Source organism: Zea mays, chromosome 4 (assembly GCF_902167145.1).
Source record: "Zea mays cultivar B73 chromosome 4, Zm-B73-REFERENCE-NAM-5.0, whole genome shotgun sequence".
NCBI lineage: Eukaryota > Viridiplantae > Streptophyta > Magnoliopsida > Poales > Poaceae > Zea > Zea mays.
This window is the reverse complement of record NC_050099.1, coordinates 89,109,570-89,126,985: the sequence shown is the minus strand read 5'-3', so window position 1 is coordinate 89,126,985 and position 17,416 is coordinate 89,109,570. Positions and strand designations below refer to the sequence as shown.

Sequence of the window (17,416 nt, the reverse complement as noted above, 5' to 3'; positions counted from 1 at the left end):
TAATATGTAATGGAGACCAGGCGTTGAGCGAGAAAGTTTGCCCATCTGTGTCGATTAAGGACCGTTCGATGTAGGCCTGATGAGGTGAGACTTTGCAACTAACCACATGCTCCGGTAAGCCCGAACCTGGCTATTCCATATGTGAAAAGACAACCGCGCACTGGGCATGGGAGATGGTGGGAGTAGCGTGTACCCTCCTGGCTAGAGGCTGGATGGAGGAGTACTGTGCTCCCGGGTAGCGCGAACTGGTTCACGTTGTGGAGGATCTGTGCGAACGGTTGACATATGCAAGGGTTAAGTGCTACATATGTCGTGTGGTTAGGGATCCCCAGCTGGGTATAATCGGTTCGAATCGTCGTTGCTCCTCGGTTATGGAGACTCAACTCACTGACCACTCATCGTATCTTACAAGTAAAATAAGAATTTGGGTAAAAAAAGTTAGACCTGGACAAGTGAATGCTCTAGATTAGGAAAATCTAGATTCAGGAAAAGTACTTAACTTGTGAAGTAAAATTTTGGCATAAGAATCCACTCATAGTAAGCTTTTCTGCAAAACAGTCTTTGATTCTTAATAAGCCATACCTTGAATCCCTATAGCCAGCATACCCTTGAGAGTCTTTTCTTTAGTCGGGTAAGTCTTGCTGAGTAATTCCATACTCAGGGTTTTATTCCCTGTTGTTTTTCAGGTTATAGTTTTGTGCTGCTGATGATGGTGTTAAGTGCCGGTGGGCTCGGCCTTCTTATAAGTCTAAGTAACCATTCTATACTTCTTATTGAGGATGGTCCATTAAGCTAGCATATATTTTAAAACTAAAAATAATTTATAACAGTTCAAAGTTATTTCTTTGAATCACTTTGGTAATCACTCTGATCATGTGCAATGTAAACTTGATGTAACTTGTAAAATCTCTAATACTCTTAAGAATGCAGCGTAGGCGTCCACATGGTGCGCGTTCTGCCTCCGACATCCTCCCCCTCGCTCCGCTCCGTGAAGCCGTGATCGAAGCCGCCATCAACGCCCTCCTCTCCCTCCGCTCAGGTCCTCTCCGCGTAATCGGATCCGATTCCGCGGCAGCCGGCATTCCCAGCCCCCCGAAATCCCATTTCCCTCTCCCATACCACGGGCCGCGCCCGCCTGATTCTGCCCGCCAGCCATGCCCGCAGATCTCGCTTCGACGCCCTGATTCCGTCGTACGAAAGATCACCGCCCTGCCTTCCATCGTCGCCCCCATGCCACACTCCCCTTCCATCCTCGCTCACTTTCAGCTGCCCCCATTCTCAGTTGAAGGAGCCGTCCAAGAACCGGGAACCCCATCACCGGGTCAGGAGCAGCCGTGTCGCGCCATCGTGCGCCTGCGCCTCGAACCTGACTTTGGACGACGCCGACGGGGACCACCCTCCGTCCGCATCGAAGCCGATGAGCCTCTGGTGGTGGTGTCCGCGGTTGATTGACCGATTGAGCCACCGAACGGTGAGGCGAGCCTACACGTGCGGGGATGGTGGGAGGCGCTACCACCAATCGAGCGGCATTAGCCCCGACCTAAAGCACACCTGGCTTGAATCCAAAGGATATCGTGCCCCTGCCCCGCATCGCGCGATGCTCGTTGCTGAGCTCCCGATGATAGCCCGATGGTGTCGGACCCCGCACCGCCATCGGCACCGCGCTACTCGGCGTACTCGCTGCCGTCGACCCACCTCCCCGGAGAGGACATCCTCTTCTACATCGACGTCTACCTCGAGGTCCACGCCAAGATGAAGTCCTCTGCCGTAGCATCCTCGGATCCACGTCCACCGCGTCGCCGCAGACCGTAGGAGGTCGCCGCCGCCGAGCAAGCTGCTATCACCAACGAGAGCGAGGCCGCCACGCTTCACAGCGAGGTCGAGCGCCTTGAGGGTCTCCTCGCCGCGGAGAAGGCTAGCCATGAGGAGGAGATGCGCAGGGGTGCACGGCTCGGGGACCAGCTGCAGACCGCGTACCAGGAGAAGGCCGCCCTCGAGGAGGAGATCGAGACCCTGAAGGGTTCCGCCACTGCCGAGGGCAAGGGCGTGGAAGAGGGATGTGATTCTGTTGCTGCTAGGGCCGGGACGCCTAAGGATCATGGCGTGGTGCCTCCCGCACTGGTCCGCGGCTGCTGGAGCAGCTGCCACGGGTGGCATCGCAGTGGTCTTGTTTAACCTCAAGAGGTAATCTGGTGGTCCGATGCGCGGAAGTTTTGATATGCTGCTATGGCCTATATGAGAATGGGTTAACCATTTTGTTAGTGTCACTGGAGTCGTAGTAGTAGTATCTTGACTATCAGCTGGATAATAGACTAGAGGAACATGTATGACAAGTACCTTTACTTTCTGAAGTTTTCAATGGTAATAAGAGTCGTGAACACAAACATGAGGTATAATTGGTCACTGTCAACTCTGAGATTGATTCTCTGCCTGATCCTAAAGACCAGGTATCCTTCTCAATATGCTATTTTTTCATTCATTTCCAAATCATAAGTCAGTAGTTACATTGCTCTGTTTCTGGTGTTCGGGATATTTTAAGGTCTCATTGTCATGATACTCTGTCCAATTTTTATGAGCATTTCTGGTTTCTCCACTATGGTAGAAATCTAGAATGCATCACTGTATTATTGAATCCCAATTCCTAAAACCGATGCAGTCACATTTTCAAAGCAATGAATATCATATGCAATTATTAGCTCTTTTATTGGTTCTGTGGGCTTCAGAATAAACATGCCGTTTGATTTATCCTTAAATAGAGCTAAACTGAATTGAAATTAAATATTGTCACCTCGTTTGAGCTGAATAGATTGATAACATGAAGTTCATCTTGAACATACTTAGTATTATTATGCATCTGATGGTATGGTATTGTCTCTGATAGATCCATTTGCTAAGGCTAATGCTGAGGAGTCTGGTGTTGATCTTGGAACGAAGGATTATGTGCATATGCGCATCTAAGAGCGCAACGATAGAAAGAGTCTGACTACAGTCCAGGGTCTGAACAAAGAATTCAGCTATAACAAGAACCTTTGATCTAAAGAAGGAATTCTGCTACAATGGTACTGTAGTTCAGGACCCAGAGCTAGGCCTGGTAAGATGCGAGAATAACGTGTTTCAAGCTCACAAAATGGTATCTGCTGGTTGGTGGGTATACTGATCTGTTTATCCGTTGCAGGTCATTCAGCTCCAAAGTGACCAGCGCAAGAACGGCCTCATGTAAAACTACTATATCCATCAGTTCTCTTTCGACCGGCACTCAAGCGGGAGACAGCTAGGCCCTAACTGACAAGCCCCAAGGTGGCCAGGCAATGACGCAATGTTGTGTCAACACAACCTACATAACGGCGACTGGACAGCTTCAAGGCAGCTAGCGGGCTAGGTAAGGGTGCAATGCGCAAGGCAGATCGATGGTGGCCAACCCTGCCCTTTGCCGGCTAGAAGCAGCAGGAGAAATCTCCGGTCCAAGGGCCAAGACCACGCTCTAGGGGCCAAGGCAACACCTGCAGCAGCCTGCAACTGCAATCCTTCACTGTAGGAGGCTTCAGGTTTTGGGTATGGAATTCGAAATGCTCTTCCCTCTCTTTTGTTGGTATTATTCTATTTTCTTTATTCTAAGTTATTGTGCTGTTAATATATCAAAGTTTATAACAGGACTTACCAACTAACTGTATGAAAAATATGATGATAAATCCCTGCGGTTTGATCACTGACGCTTCAGTAAGTTCTCCAATTTCAAGGGAGAAGTCTCAAGGTTTAGACCCCAATATGCGAGGTAGGTTTGATGGTTTTACAGGAATTCTTCTTGCATTTGATTCATGCTTATTAAGAGGTATATTTTTTGCACTTTTGCAGACAAAGTTATCTATTCATCTCCAAATTTTGATCCTAAAGTTTTCCTTTCGTGGGTCCACAAAGACACGAGCGCTGCTGACTTAGATGCTGGCGCTCTCACCTTGAAAACTGATCTCAAAGGGAGAACACAGCAGAAAAAACAGTTAGTCAAGGAGAACTTCGATTGTTTTGTCTCGTGCAAAACTACAATAGATGGTATTTGTGTAGTTGTTAGATACATCCATATTGCAAATAAATGTTCATGATCCTGAGTTTATGGACAATGTTTTGCATCCCCTTGTAACACAGTTTTTTTTGCAGACAATGAGTCAAAATTGAGACAGATAGAGGAAGATCCTGAAGGTGCAGGTACTGCTCACTTGTATCCTGAAGGTGCAGGTACTGCTCACTTGTATTCAGTGACACTAACAGAGGGTATTATATGCAAAGGCTGGCACTCGTGACATGGGCATTGGGAAGGATGGGGTCTTGCCATGGAAGCTTCCTGGTGATCTTAAATTCTTTAAAGAGCTTACACTAACTACATCTGATCTTGTCAAAAAGAATGCAGTTATAATGGAAAGGAAAACATGGGAGAGCATTCCAGTTAAGTCAAGGCCATTGCCTGGTCGTTTGAATGTCATACTTACTCGATCTGGTACTTTTGATTTTGCAACAGTAGAGAATGTTGTTATCTGTGGAAGTATGGAGTCTGCCTTAGAACTGCTAGCATCAACTCCATATTGCTTATCAATTGAGAAAGTGTTTGTTATAGGAGGCGGACAGGTACTGAGGTGAGTTATTACCTTTTGGAACAACATATTGTACATGTATTCTGTTGCTGCATGTCATGTGTTGCAATGCTATTCACCCTTCTGGAATATTTTTCTGTAGAGAATATCTTAAAGGACCTGCATGTGAGGCTATCCATCTAACTGACATTCAGTCGAGCATTGAGTGTGTCACTTTCATCCCTCCGGTTGACTTCTCAGTGTTCCAGCCATGGTATTCATCTTTCCCGGTGATAGAGAGCAACATTAGGCATTTGTTTGTGTCTTTTGTTCGTGTTAGAAAGTCAGTGGCAGAAACTCATGAGTCAAATGGCAAGGAATCAACCGAGGTTGATACCAAGAATGACAAATTTGAAAAAGAGAATTTCTCTTTTCTCCCCAAGATGGTATATGACCGCCATGAGGAGTACCAATATCTCAATCTTGTTGAAGATATTATAAGGTCTGGTGCTCAGAAAAACGACAGGACAGGAACTGGAACATTGTCAAAATTTGGGTGTCAGGTATTTCTCCTTAACTTCGAATATTCAATTTGATCAACCAGGAAAAAATAATTTCTTTTTTATTTTCTTATTAGATGCGGTTCAACTTAAGGAAAAAAATTCCTCTGCTGACCACAAAGGTACGCAAACATATATGTTGTAGTTTTCAGATTTAACAGTGAGTCAAAATTTGCAGTAGGAATGTGCTGCAAATTGTTTAGTTTTCTTATGATATATAAGAAGAAACAAAAGCAAATCAGTGTTTACAAAGTTGTATGTCTTCAATGCTTTGTGCTTGTTAATTCAAATGCATGTTTATTAAATTTGCACTGACCTTTTATTTCCTTTTGTTATGTTATTTGCAATCAAGTTGATACTGGTTTAATTTTCTTCCTTTATGACTCCCATACTCTCTTTTCTGAATTCTCAGTTTTTGTTGGATCATCTACTATAGTTTAGTTATTATTTATCTGACATAGCTATACACTTATTGATATGTTATTAAGATAGACATTGTGTGAGACCATGAATACATTTGATCGTATAGTTCATTGTGTTAATAGTGCTCTTATGCGCCGCATTTATTGTTATCTGGACACAGATATGTTGATCCAGTGCAACATTCTTTTCAAACATTCTACCACTCTGTAACTCTTCTTTTATATAACATTCTTACCTGTACAACATTCCCTCAACATGTGAACAGAGAGCCTTAAGGCCACCATACGTTAAATGAGTCCAATCCAAAGTCCAAAATAAAGTTTGAAGAACTATTATATGTTACCATATATTTAGCTACCAATTCTTTATTAATGGAACAACATGTGCTCTTTAACAGAGGGTATTTTGGCGTGGTGTTGTCGAAGAACTCCTTTGGTTCATCAGTGGCTCAACAAATGCAAAGGTGTGCAGTGATAGCTAGGCCGACCGGAAGGTGTCGTTGTGTCGTGTTCATGAGCGTACGTATTTGTGGGTGTCTGATGGTTGCCGCAGTCATTTCCTAACAGTAACTTGTGTTGGGGTTTGCAGCTGCAAAAAGAAAAAAAAGCTTCCGAACAGGCCCCGGGGGCTGCAATTGCTCATGCTCCTTAGCGCAAAACAAACTAAAGTAGTGTTCGTCTCTCTCTATTTTATTGAAAATTGAACTAGAAGCCCCACAAACATGACAAACACGCCATACATGGATTTCCTTCATATGCTCATCGAGATTCATGAAATATAGGAGTTTTAGGAACATTTTTGTCTATCTTCTGCAAAAGAAATGCCAATGCACATACTGGTGTAAACCACAAGAGCACATGCCCTTAAGGCAATAAACTACCTTCAGCTGCTCATTATGTAAGATCTTTAATTTACATGTATATTCCTCCGTAAGGAAGAATCTATTGCACATGATGTGGAATTGTGGATCCCATAATATTTATATAAGGTCAACCCAACATCTCATTGGTTCATACTATATTTTATGGGCTCTATCTGCGATTAAGTGTTTTCTTGTGATTTAGTTGTTTTATGTATTTTGTCATATTTTATACATGCCTTTAGGTGGTATTACCAAAGGCTCACGAAGGATGAGACTACTAGAAAATTTTGTTGAGAATGAAGGATGAGGCTACTAGAAAAATTTATATCTGTATTCAGTAATACTGTGTAACTTACTCGGTTGTAGATGATAGATGCCAAAAACAAGGGCGCAATGCATGCTGCTAATGTTCAATTTTGTTGTATTCTATTCTTGTGTAAACTTGCTAGCTAATATTTACATTCTAACTGTTGCATATCTCACCCGTTTCTTTTCATGTTTCTCCTCCAGATGTACCATTAACATTTTATCGAATATTTTGTTTGCCGTTGCAACGCACGAGCAACTAACTAGTTTGGTAATAAGATTTCCGCTGCAAATTGTTGGTGTGTGATTTGTGTTTACTTTATCCTATGGTACTCGTTGTAAGTGGTTTATCCGAGTTCCTTGGAGCACTTTGACAGATCCCGTAAAGTTATCTGGTGCACATGCATAGCCGGCTGAGGTCTTTAAGATAAGGACAGGTGTATGTGGGCCAAATAATTTGGGAGGTTCTGCCACAGGAACTGTCCAGCCTAAATTGCTTTTGTATAAGTTTTGATCAACTGGAACAATTTTTCTGCAGAAAAGAACGCGCCCTAAACTACATTCATGTTCCTCTTCTTGTATCCTTCGTTTCCGTTCCTATCCAAGCTGCTAACAAACTAGTATCAGATTAGGCGATTCCTTGCTCTGTCCCATGGCGCCGCCATCTCCATCTGATGATGCGTCCCTCACTCTTGCCTTGGAAAACCAAACCCGGGAGGTCCTTGCCAAATTGGATAAACGGCTCCAAACCCTCGACAACAAATGGGAGACGGGGGTGGCGCTCTCGAATCCGCGGCGACGGATGCGGCTCGATCCGTCACCAACTTCTCCACCGGGCTCCGCGCTGATGTCGAAGCTCACCTCACGGCGTCCGACGCGGCTACTGATGCCCGCCTGCGCCAGATCGAGGTGGATACCGGCTCTCGTCTCACCGCCATAGAGTCCGCAGTCCAGCTGTTCGACTGCTGGCGCCCCCGAGTGGACTCCTCCCTCGACGCCATGAAGACGAACCTGGATCGGCTCTGTTCGGAGGCGTCCAGGATGGAGGTCGTAGGCTTCCAAGGTGTGTTCGGCGGGTTTCCGGGCGTACTCGGATCTCCCGGTTCCGGCGCGACTTCGTCAGGCCTCCTCGGATCCCCGCCTTCCTTCGCTCCTACCGGAGCGGTACCGGTGCGCCCATCTGCCACCGTCGACCACTCCGACGCCTATCGTTTTGGGCCCAGCTACGAAAACTATCTCCGAGACAGTGGGCTTCGGTATCCTGACTGCCGATGGCCGCTTCCCGGTCACGGGTATGTGGCGTCCCCCGTCTCCACTATTTTCCTTTCCATAGCCAGGTCATTCTGTAGGAAGTGATTTGGATCCACGGGGCAAACCAACCACTCCATGCAATCGTGCAAACTTTTAATCAGTACCATATGATGTTGATCCAATGGACACAAGGGCGTGGATAATTTTACACTTAACCACCCGCTGCTAATCACATTTTTTTCAAATCCCCCCTCCCACTCCCCCCGCACACCCCCTTGGATCAACATCATGTGGTTAAGATTAAAAGTTTGCACGGTTGCACGGAGGGGTTGATTTGCACCAGATACGTTCCCGTTGAATGAGAACGTATCTGGTGCAAACCAACCCCTCCATGCAATCGTGCAAACTTCTAATCTGGGCCACATGATGTTGATCCAATGGATACAGGGACGTGGATAATTTTACACTTAACCACCCGCTGCTAATCACATTTTTTCAAATCCCCCCTCCCACCCCCCCCGCACACCCCCTTGGATCAACATCATGTGGTTCAGATTAAAAGTTTGCACGGTTGCACGGAGGAGTTGGTTTGCACCAGATACGTTCCCCTGTTGAATCGCCATGGCGGAGGGTTACCTAAACTCAATTTCCCTGTCTTTGATGGCTCCAGTCCCAAGTTATGGCAAAACCGCTGTGAGAAATACTTTGATATGTACGCCACAGAACCAATTGTTTGGGTTAAGGTAGCGACTATGTACTTTGAAGGTGCCGCTGGCCGTTGGTTGCAATCTGTTGAACCACGATTACCATCTCTGTCCTGACACCAATTTTGCCAGTTAGTCCAGGATAGGTTTGGGAGAGAACAACACGAATTAGTCATCAGAAAACTATTTCACATCAAACAAACTTCATCCGTCTGGGACTATGTTGATCGTTTTTCGGAATTGGTAGATCTGTTAGTCAATTATGGGCACAACACCGATCCCTTGTACTACACTATGAGATTCAAAGATGGCTTATGTGATGATATTAATTAAGTCTGTTATTTTAGTTCAACGTCCCAGCACCCTGGATACTGCCTGTGCTTTGGCCTTATTGCAGGAAGAGGCGGATTCTTCTCGCCGTCGTGACTTTTGATGTGGTGATGGCCAGTTTCAGTCAAGATCCTAGCCCCGGAACCCACAGTCTAGAACTGTGCGAAATCAGGACAAAATACTGGCGACAAGAACACAACTACTGCATCAGATTCTTCTACATCTGACGGCAAGGCGACGTCGCTCCGAGCATATCGTAGAGCTCGCGACTTTTCTATATTACAAAGCCGGTTCAAAACGGCATCTACGAGCCTATCCACGTCGCTCCAAAAATCGTGGCCGTCCAATGGTGGATCGTCCGCCTGCTCTCTCGTGCGCCATCCTGTCCACGTCACCGCAATTTCTCTCAGCCGCCCGATCTCCCAGCAACGGACATAGATCGCCCAGTAGCAACTTCCTCTATACTCTTCTTCCTCGCCTTTGACGGGTCTCCTCGTCACGCGATGCTTCCAGGAGGATCTCTACTTCTCCACCCAGATTTCCAGGCTCCCATCTTCACCTCCGACACTACACCCCGTACCTCGTGCCCACCGCCACCATCTTTGCTCCCGGTGCTCCACGGCTTCGCCTTGGCACGCGCCGGTCGTGCCCGCGGCCTCGCTCCTCGACTAGCATAGGCACAGGTGAACACGCACAGCGACATAGGCGGCGCTCCGCACCCGGCTCCTATCGGCTACTGCCGCGCCTGGCTTTGCCTCGGCACGCGCTGAGTCGTGCCTTAGCCCCCAACCCCCCTCTTGCACAGGTGCACAAGATATCTCCAACCTCGCCTCCCTGCTGTACGCTGTTTTCGTCCCTGAATAACATGTTCTCCGAATACCATCCTTTATGTGAAGTTCTATCATGAAAAAGTCTGCTCCCAGTTATCCTTCACATACTTCATAAGCATCATTGCGTTCAATTTTTTTATTGCAGGATTAGTCGTCTTGTGTCTTCAACATTACGAAGTGATGATGGCCTTCTTTTTCCTGAAAGGTGTTGTTTGTGGCGTTTAAATCTCTACTTAAGTCACTTAGGGTATCATACACAGTTTGGGTTCTTTGGTAGGTAAATCCTCCTCAAGACCCATTAATCTGGCAATGACACTTGGATATATTATCTTTGACAATTTTACTCTTCTTCTTTAGACATCTCATTATTTATTTATTTCATTATTCATAATTATAAGCAGTAATCCAATTGCACGATGATGACTATCTTGCTCCTCTCCAAGCTGATCGAGAAAAAGAGGTGAAGCTTGTGCAATAGGTTGAACTCCACAGGGTAGAGGAAGCTGCAGCAAGAGAGGCTGCTCTTGAACATCAAAAGAAAGAAAAGAAGAAGCTAAAAAAGAACACGAGGAAGAGGTAGTTCACTTAGTACTATCAAAGTCAAAGTTGCAGAATATGATTGAGATTCATATATTTACTTATACAGTTTAGTAAGCTACAGCTTGGTTCGGTAAATTACAGAAGCTTCATGAATCATGATCTCTTATGCATGGATGGTAAATTATTTTTAGTTTACATCTCAGTGTTCATTTTACTTAATTGACCATCAATAGCATGGAGTACCAAATTTTCTTCGTCTTAGGAAATATATCCTCATTACTTGTGCGAACCTCTCAACTTATGGAATGATACTTAGTCTGCTCTCTTTCGTCTAGGTTCATTTGATCGTTCTTTTACAGTATTAATACAACTTCTATTTTCAAGCTACTGAGAAAGTTGCTGAAATTGGACAACTGAACGATGGTTATATGTTTGACACATCAACCGACATGTCATGAATGTGAAGATAATACACCCTACCCTCCATTGACCACTACATTTTTTGTTATATTTTGCGTTTTTTTGACATTAGTTGCTTATAGGTTAGATTCCCCAACATGTCCAGTTTGTTCCCAAGGGTTTTGTGGGGATTTCAAACAAACATTAACCCCTTCCGGGTTGGATTGGAAAATGGACTGCAGACTGCCTTATAATCCTTGGGGGCATGCTGTGCACGACATGGCCACTGAGAGCCGATGGAGGCCAGATGAGAAGAAGCTGGCTTCTGCTGCCACCGAGAAATTCGAAGAGGAAGATAATACCTCCTATTGTTAACAGTGATGTGTCAATGGAGTGTGTACAGCATGAAAAAACCAAACATGACAGTTCAAGAGAGACATTTCAGAACTGTTTAGTTTGTATATCCCATGAGTTATCTCCTAACATCTTTGAACTGCTTCAACATTGCATCGAAAGCAATACAGACATGCCTGATGATGGAGAGATAGATATTTTCATCGAAGCTGTCAGTGACATGCTATTTGAGTTGCAGAAACATTTCATATTTTCTATTATTATATACATAGGTTTTTGTATGGAGGTACTAAAAGCCCTCCTCCTGAAATATAGTATGATTACCACCTTCTCTACAATCCTTTTTGTTTTTGTTTTATTTTTATGTTGAAGCAAAGAACCATAAAATATCTGTTTGGAAGGGATGAGATTTGAAGGTGATGAGGCTCCTTAAAGAAGGTATAGTTTGGACTTGCTTTCATTTAAATATTTTATTTATGTTGGAAGTAAAATTAGCATGTCTGCCTCTGATTACAGGTTCAATGGAACAAATATTAGCATCAGGAGTTTGCTGGCCATGTCAAAATCTCTATGGGCAGATTCTGACTAGAGACCTCTAAAGGTAATCATGATTTTTTTCTTTATTAAATCAGTAGTGTGCTATCTGTAAATTATTGTGCAGAGTGGTTCATTATATCTATTTTCTTTGTGTTCTAAATGTTAACCTAAACTGTAATTTTGCCCAGGTTCAATGAGATGAACATTCATCAAGTCCTAGTCTAGATAGAATCTCATGGTTCCAAGACTGCCTTCAGGTTTTGGTAAGGAGTCCCTTAATACCTTTCATGAAATATGGTTCATTTAGACACCTGAAAAGTGACATTACATTTTTTTGCTTGCCACATGCATTGGCCCTCCTCTCTCAGTATCCATCATGACCTATTTGTTCATTCCGTAGCTATGGTTAGTTTGTGACTCCTAGACCCAATATAAACTAGATTTAATTAACCAAGACGAATTAAGAGTAACGTTCAGGAACCCGCTTACTACTAATTCAGAATTTATATGTGTATTTACAGAAAACTTGCTAGGCTAGACCATCTGTATTTTGAAAATGTCATATGAGAAGTTTTGTTAATCCAGTGTGTAGAGTCCAGCCATAGTTTAGTTTACCTCCTCAAACTCCATCTTCTGCATTGAGTTACAAAGTGAGGAGGTCAATTAAGTGTTCATTAGAGAAAAAGACCGTAGCATACAGAAGGAATGGTAAAATAGATCACAATTGCTATCAGGTTTTATGATAGATAAAAATCTATTGCCGATTCAAAACAGACTATACATCCATCTTTAAATAATTCAAAGACAAATGACGCTTCTATTATTTTGAGGGCAAGTTAATAATACAATTTATTACAACAAAACACATCTACTATTATCAAAAACACTTGCAAACTAGATCCTGCTTTTCCTTTTCCCATTGCTTGATGATGAGGGTACGTAAGGAGACAAATCTGCAAGCCAAGAATAGCTGGTGCTTGGTGAGATAAAGGTGAGAATATGCCTATTGAGAGAACTATGAACTCAACATTCTAACAATATCTGTCGTGATCCGACATCTATCTAAGTTATCTCCCAAATTCTTTCTAAATTCCCTTCAAATCTACTCTAGCTATCTGTGATTGTGATAATCGGTACTCAGACAGTGCTGATTCTTGGGACAAAAATTATTTGCTCTCGTAGGATCCTTGGAACTCATTCGCTACACCCAGTCACTGCCTCCCAAATCCTCAACATATGGATTTCCCCAATTTTAGTGTTGACAATCCTCACTTCTAGGAGGTACATTGTGATATCTATACTACTTATTAAGAAGGTAAGAGTAGTCGGCCGTTCTGCCGTTCTGCCCTCCCCCGTTCCGCGCGCAAAAAAAAAAAAACCGTGGCTGCTCAGAGATCGAACCTTGGATCTATTGAGCAGAATGCCTAGCCTTCCACCCTCTAGCCAACGTGACTCATGTTGAATTGTGTACAACTTCAACTAAGACGACTTTTGTGTTTAACCCGCCGTCCACTCCGTATGCTCACTGAGTCTAGAAAAATGTTTATAGCTTGGCTTCTGATCTTTCTGGAATTTGGGACGCAGTCCAGGAAATAAAGAAAATAGGGAAAAAGGACTTTAGAAATTGATTTTTAGTTTAAAAATAATTGCAGAAACCCATTTAATTCATGGAAATTTCATATTAAATCCAAATGAGTTCATTCCAATTTCTATAATTCTATAATATTATTTTTTATCACATAATACGTCTGTTTTGTCATGAAAACAACAATAAAATTGATTTCCTAATTAATCCTATATCAAATACATAGAAACTTTGGAAATTCGTAACTTCCCCATTTTAATTCCAAATTGATCTGTTCCAATTGTGTTAGTCTCGTATGAATATTTACTATGCAGTAACAACATTGATTATACCATGTTTCATACTTTTATAATTAGATATTTATTTATCCTATGTTAATTGGGTTAATCTATGTCTATTGGATTAATTTATTTAATATATTAATATAGTATTCTAACTTTATGGTTATACGATATTTGACCATTAGTCTTGCAAACACACACACTTACCTTTTTGTTTAAGCAAAAGCGTATGGTGGTACGTGTCCGATGACTAACGATGTACGAGGGAATTTCTTCCGGTATGTGTGAAATGTGCTCTCCAATAATGAGACCATGCAAATCGTGACATATATCGAAGTCTGCATGATACTGATGGTTGCAATGTAGTGGTGAAACAGATAGATTATAAATAACAAAATTTATGTATGGTCAGAATCACAAATTGATTATCTATACTACTTATCCCTACTACTAATTAAGCATGGAGAGTGGGCGCCTGGCGCGTCCATGCCACCGCCTCCCAATCTCTACCGTCCTAGTTCCACCAACCTCACAGGCCGCCCACACCGAGCAGGATAATCCCCTCCACCGCCATCAACGCTCGCCCGCGCAGATCCCGCTCTCAGCGCTCGCCCACCATCCGCGCTCCATGCTTAGGATCCGCCATCAACGCTCGCCTGGCTGCTCGACGCATTCGCCAGCGCCACCTTCGACCAGATCGACTCCGCCTACCGCGAGGCCAGAGTGGACCCTTTTGTGGCTGCCAGTATCCTGTCTTCCACGCAGGACATGCACCCGCCGCAACCACCGGGAATAAAAATAAAACATGATTCTGATCCGATCTGATCCTTAATTTTATAGTGTAAAATTTATAGCTCGTTACCACCCTATATGTGATTGAGATTTTAAGATTAGTGGATTTGACTTCTGACCGGTTGTTGCCTGCTAATGTCCCGTTTACTGGAATCCTAAGAGAGGACTGAAGAACAAACCTAACAACATGGTACATACAATATTGGTAGCCTAGATGTCGCTCTCCATGCTCCCCACCTCGTGGCAACGCACGGACACATACCTATTTATATATAAGTTATCATGGTATTATATGTCTCTGTTGCAACGCACGGGCACCCACCTAGTCTACTTTGAAGTGCATGCCATCAACAGTACTTTGACGCCACTATTTGTGGCACTGAACTTTGAAGGGGCTGTAGCTAACTGATTGCAATCAATTGAACTCAGGGGTAAGTTCACCTCTTGACCTATTTTCTGTGATGTAGTTTGTGTTCATTTTGATAGAGAACAATATCATATCATGATTGATTAATCACTAAGGCCTGGTTTGCCCTTTTGTTTTACTTTGATTCTCTGAGTGATAATAACCATATGGATTGCCTCTTACTCATCTCCTGATGCTTTGTGCACTGAATTAATATGTATTACTTACAACCGAAGGAATCTGTTATAAACAAGCTTTGAGAAGACCCTTGCCTTCACACAAAACATTTATGTACAAACAAACCATTTATTTTTTTCTTATTCACAACCCCCCTCAACCTATATAGCACAAACCTATATTCTTCCTTACTTTTTTACAATCACTTACTTCTTGGAATTTTTAGGAGTCAATTTATACAGCCTGCAACTTCTATCCAAAACATGTATGCTTTACTAATAAACCTAATTCATGCTTCTTCTCCATATTCTTCAACAAATTACACAACTTCTGAAATTTTCGCATGCGATGCTTACTTGGAGAAATGTAGAATCACCATGTTTATGTGGTTGGTCATTCATACATATTTATGTACAGACACAATAACATCCCTCCTCAACCTATAGACCCACAAATATCATTTCTTCCTTACTGTTTTTTCGCAGCCACTCACTATTTGGAAACGTCAGCAGCTAAGTTTTTCCATACTCATCAGAGCACACATCCCTCCTAAACCTCATTTCTTACTCGCTGTTTCGAATCAAGAACAACTGTTTTGGACAGCTTGCAGCTTCTATACAGAACAGGTACACATATTACCTGTTCAATGCCATGTTGTGCATAGAAAACTATATGTTTTCAGATTAAATTACCCCGAGATACATTATTATTTACTATATTACAAAGCTGGTTCAAAACGGCTTTCCTGAAGGTATCCACGTCAGTGCGAAAAAACTCAACCGTTGGATCTAGCTTTGATGGTCACCGGGATCTCCTAGCCAGCCAACCTTCCATGGTGCTTCAGTCTCTCCCGGAAGCTTCGAGATTCCGCTCGACGAAACCAGTCCTCACACATCGTCCGGGTGCCTTCGTCCCCCGCCGCAAACGCGGCCTCGCTGGCCCTGGTGCTCCCCTAGGTGCTTTGTCCATTCGCAGCGACGCAACTCGACCGCCATGAACTTCCTTCTCCCGTCCCCATCGCCGCCTCAAACGCTGCCTCGCTGGCCTGGGTGCCCCCATAGGTGCTTCGTCCATCGCTGTGATGCACGTCAGCCGCCAGAAGCTTCTTCCTCCTCCCCTCCCCCTCTCCTCAAGCGTTGCTACGGTGATAATTTGCTGCACCGTTCACTCTTATTCTTGTGGATAATATTTTTTCTTAAATATTCTTTTCAGTACGCACTGTTAGTCTTCAGAACGCTGGTGCAACTAGCAATAAAAAAGAAAGAGTGAAGGACTTGGCGACTGGCGCCTGACAGTGAGGGTTCTCCATCGCTGGACTTCTCCCTTTTGTGCAGACGCCATCGGGTGCTGCGACACGCGCTTGCTGTAGCAAGCGAGGAATAGGTGAGAAATCCTCTTCGCTTTACCTTTGATTTCTTTCGCGCAATTTGCTTCTTCAGCTTCTTCGACGCCAATGCTCTTGATATCTGCTGCAGGCTACGGTCACCATCCCATACCGGATTTTGTTTGGGCCACGCCGCAAGCAACAGGATGATGACACCACTGCGGGGTGAAGCGACAATCCCATCTCCGCTGTGGGAATCATGGGTTAGCGCTTCATTCTTGGTGGTTTCGCATGTTTTTCCTGGTAGTCTTAGGTACTATTCTTGCTTACCTGGACATCGCTGGCACTATTTTTTGCGGCATCTGGTGGGTTCGACTATGACGATTACCCTCACCTTTGTAAACCCTGGATTGATGGATTTTTTAATAGCTAAATAGCAGTTCTAGCCGACTATTTAGACTTCCCTGTGTATGGTGTTTGTTGGAGCTTTTTCCATTTGGGAGCATCGTGCGAAAGACTGAATGCCAGATTAAGAATGCCAAGAATTACTCACACCTAGATTAAACTAGCCATATGTCGTTGATTTTTTGTTTTCATTTGGGAGCTTTCGCCACATTAACAATTGAACTGCAAAGTCTAGCCATATGTCGTTGGATCTTTTTCTTGCAAAATCTAGCAACCAGGAATTACTTCAACCTAGTAAAAATATGTTTATATTGTAAATACATAATGTAGTATTTTAGCAGGGAATTTAAGGATGACGCATACAAGTATTTTAGTGTTTACCATTTATATATCCCAAAACAGAGTGGCTCATGCAATCATTTTATCATGATGTCATATTATTTTCTTCTATTTTATTGATTAGCATCATTGATTTTTATAAGCAGACACTTTTGTTGATTTGAGAAGGCTTGTACCAGTTCTTCTTTTTCTTCCTTTCCATTTCCCTTTTCTTCTTCGCGCATGGGTTATGACCAAAACTTTTGTAAGCGTTCACCAACAAAAAAAGGATTTCGAGCTGGGAATCACTCATGGCAGTAGTGTCAAGAGAACATGTGAAACTCTGAATGGCATACTTTGCAGAATGTTCCAAACCATTCCATGCATGCCAACACATGCAGAATGAGTTACAAATACTTATTTGTTTGACAACTGCAAACTAAAACAGATGGTAAACCAAACCTTACAAG

The 17,416-nt window shown here is 43.4% G+C and overlaps 2 protein-coding genes and 1 pseudogene across 3 annotated transcripts; all 3 read left to right on the top strand.

Moving 5' to 3' along the window:
- Positions 1-1,629: 1,629 nt before the first annotated feature.
- On the top strand, positions 1,630-2,188 carry LOC103655393 (uncharacterized; annotated as a pseudogene).
- A 2,099-nt stretch (positions 2,189-4,287) lies between these two features.
- LOC103653497 (bifunctional dihydrofolate reductase-thymidylate synthase-like) lies at positions 4,288-5,280 on the top strand. The gene is made up of 3 exons (XM_020552119.1): positions 4,288-4,625; positions 4,726-5,125; positions 5,200-5,280. Exons 1-3 carry the CDS (start codon positions 4,297-4,299, stop codon positions 5,278-5,280), a joined length of 810 nt encoding a protein of 269 aa, XP_020407708.1. The 5' UTR covers positions 4,288-4,296.
- Positions 5,281-7,153: 1,873 nt separating this feature from the next.
- LOC103653496 (uncharacterized) lies at positions 7,154-16,721 on the top strand. Of its 2 annotated transcripts, XR_004857782.1 has the most exons (6): positions 7,154-8,005; positions 9,974-11,559; positions 11,638-11,722; positions 11,847-11,921; positions 16,112-16,282; positions 16,375-16,721. XR_004857782.1 is itself a non-coding variant. In XM_020552573.3 (2 exons), the coding sequence occupies exons 1-2, from the start codon at positions 7,476-7,478 to the stop codon at positions 10,107-10,109; spliced, it is 666 nt and encodes a 221-aa protein (XP_020408162.1). In that variant the 5' UTR covers positions 7,160-7,475; the 3' UTR covers positions 10,110-10,615. The 2 variants fall into 2 exon arrangements, 1 of the variants encoding a protein (XP_020408162.1); XM_020552573.3 differs by lacking the exons at positions 11,638-11,722; positions 11,847-11,921; positions 16,112-16,282; positions 16,375-16,721 and having other exon boundaries at positions 7,160-8,005; positions 9,974-10,615.
- Positions 16,722-17,416: the final 695 nt, after the last annotated feature.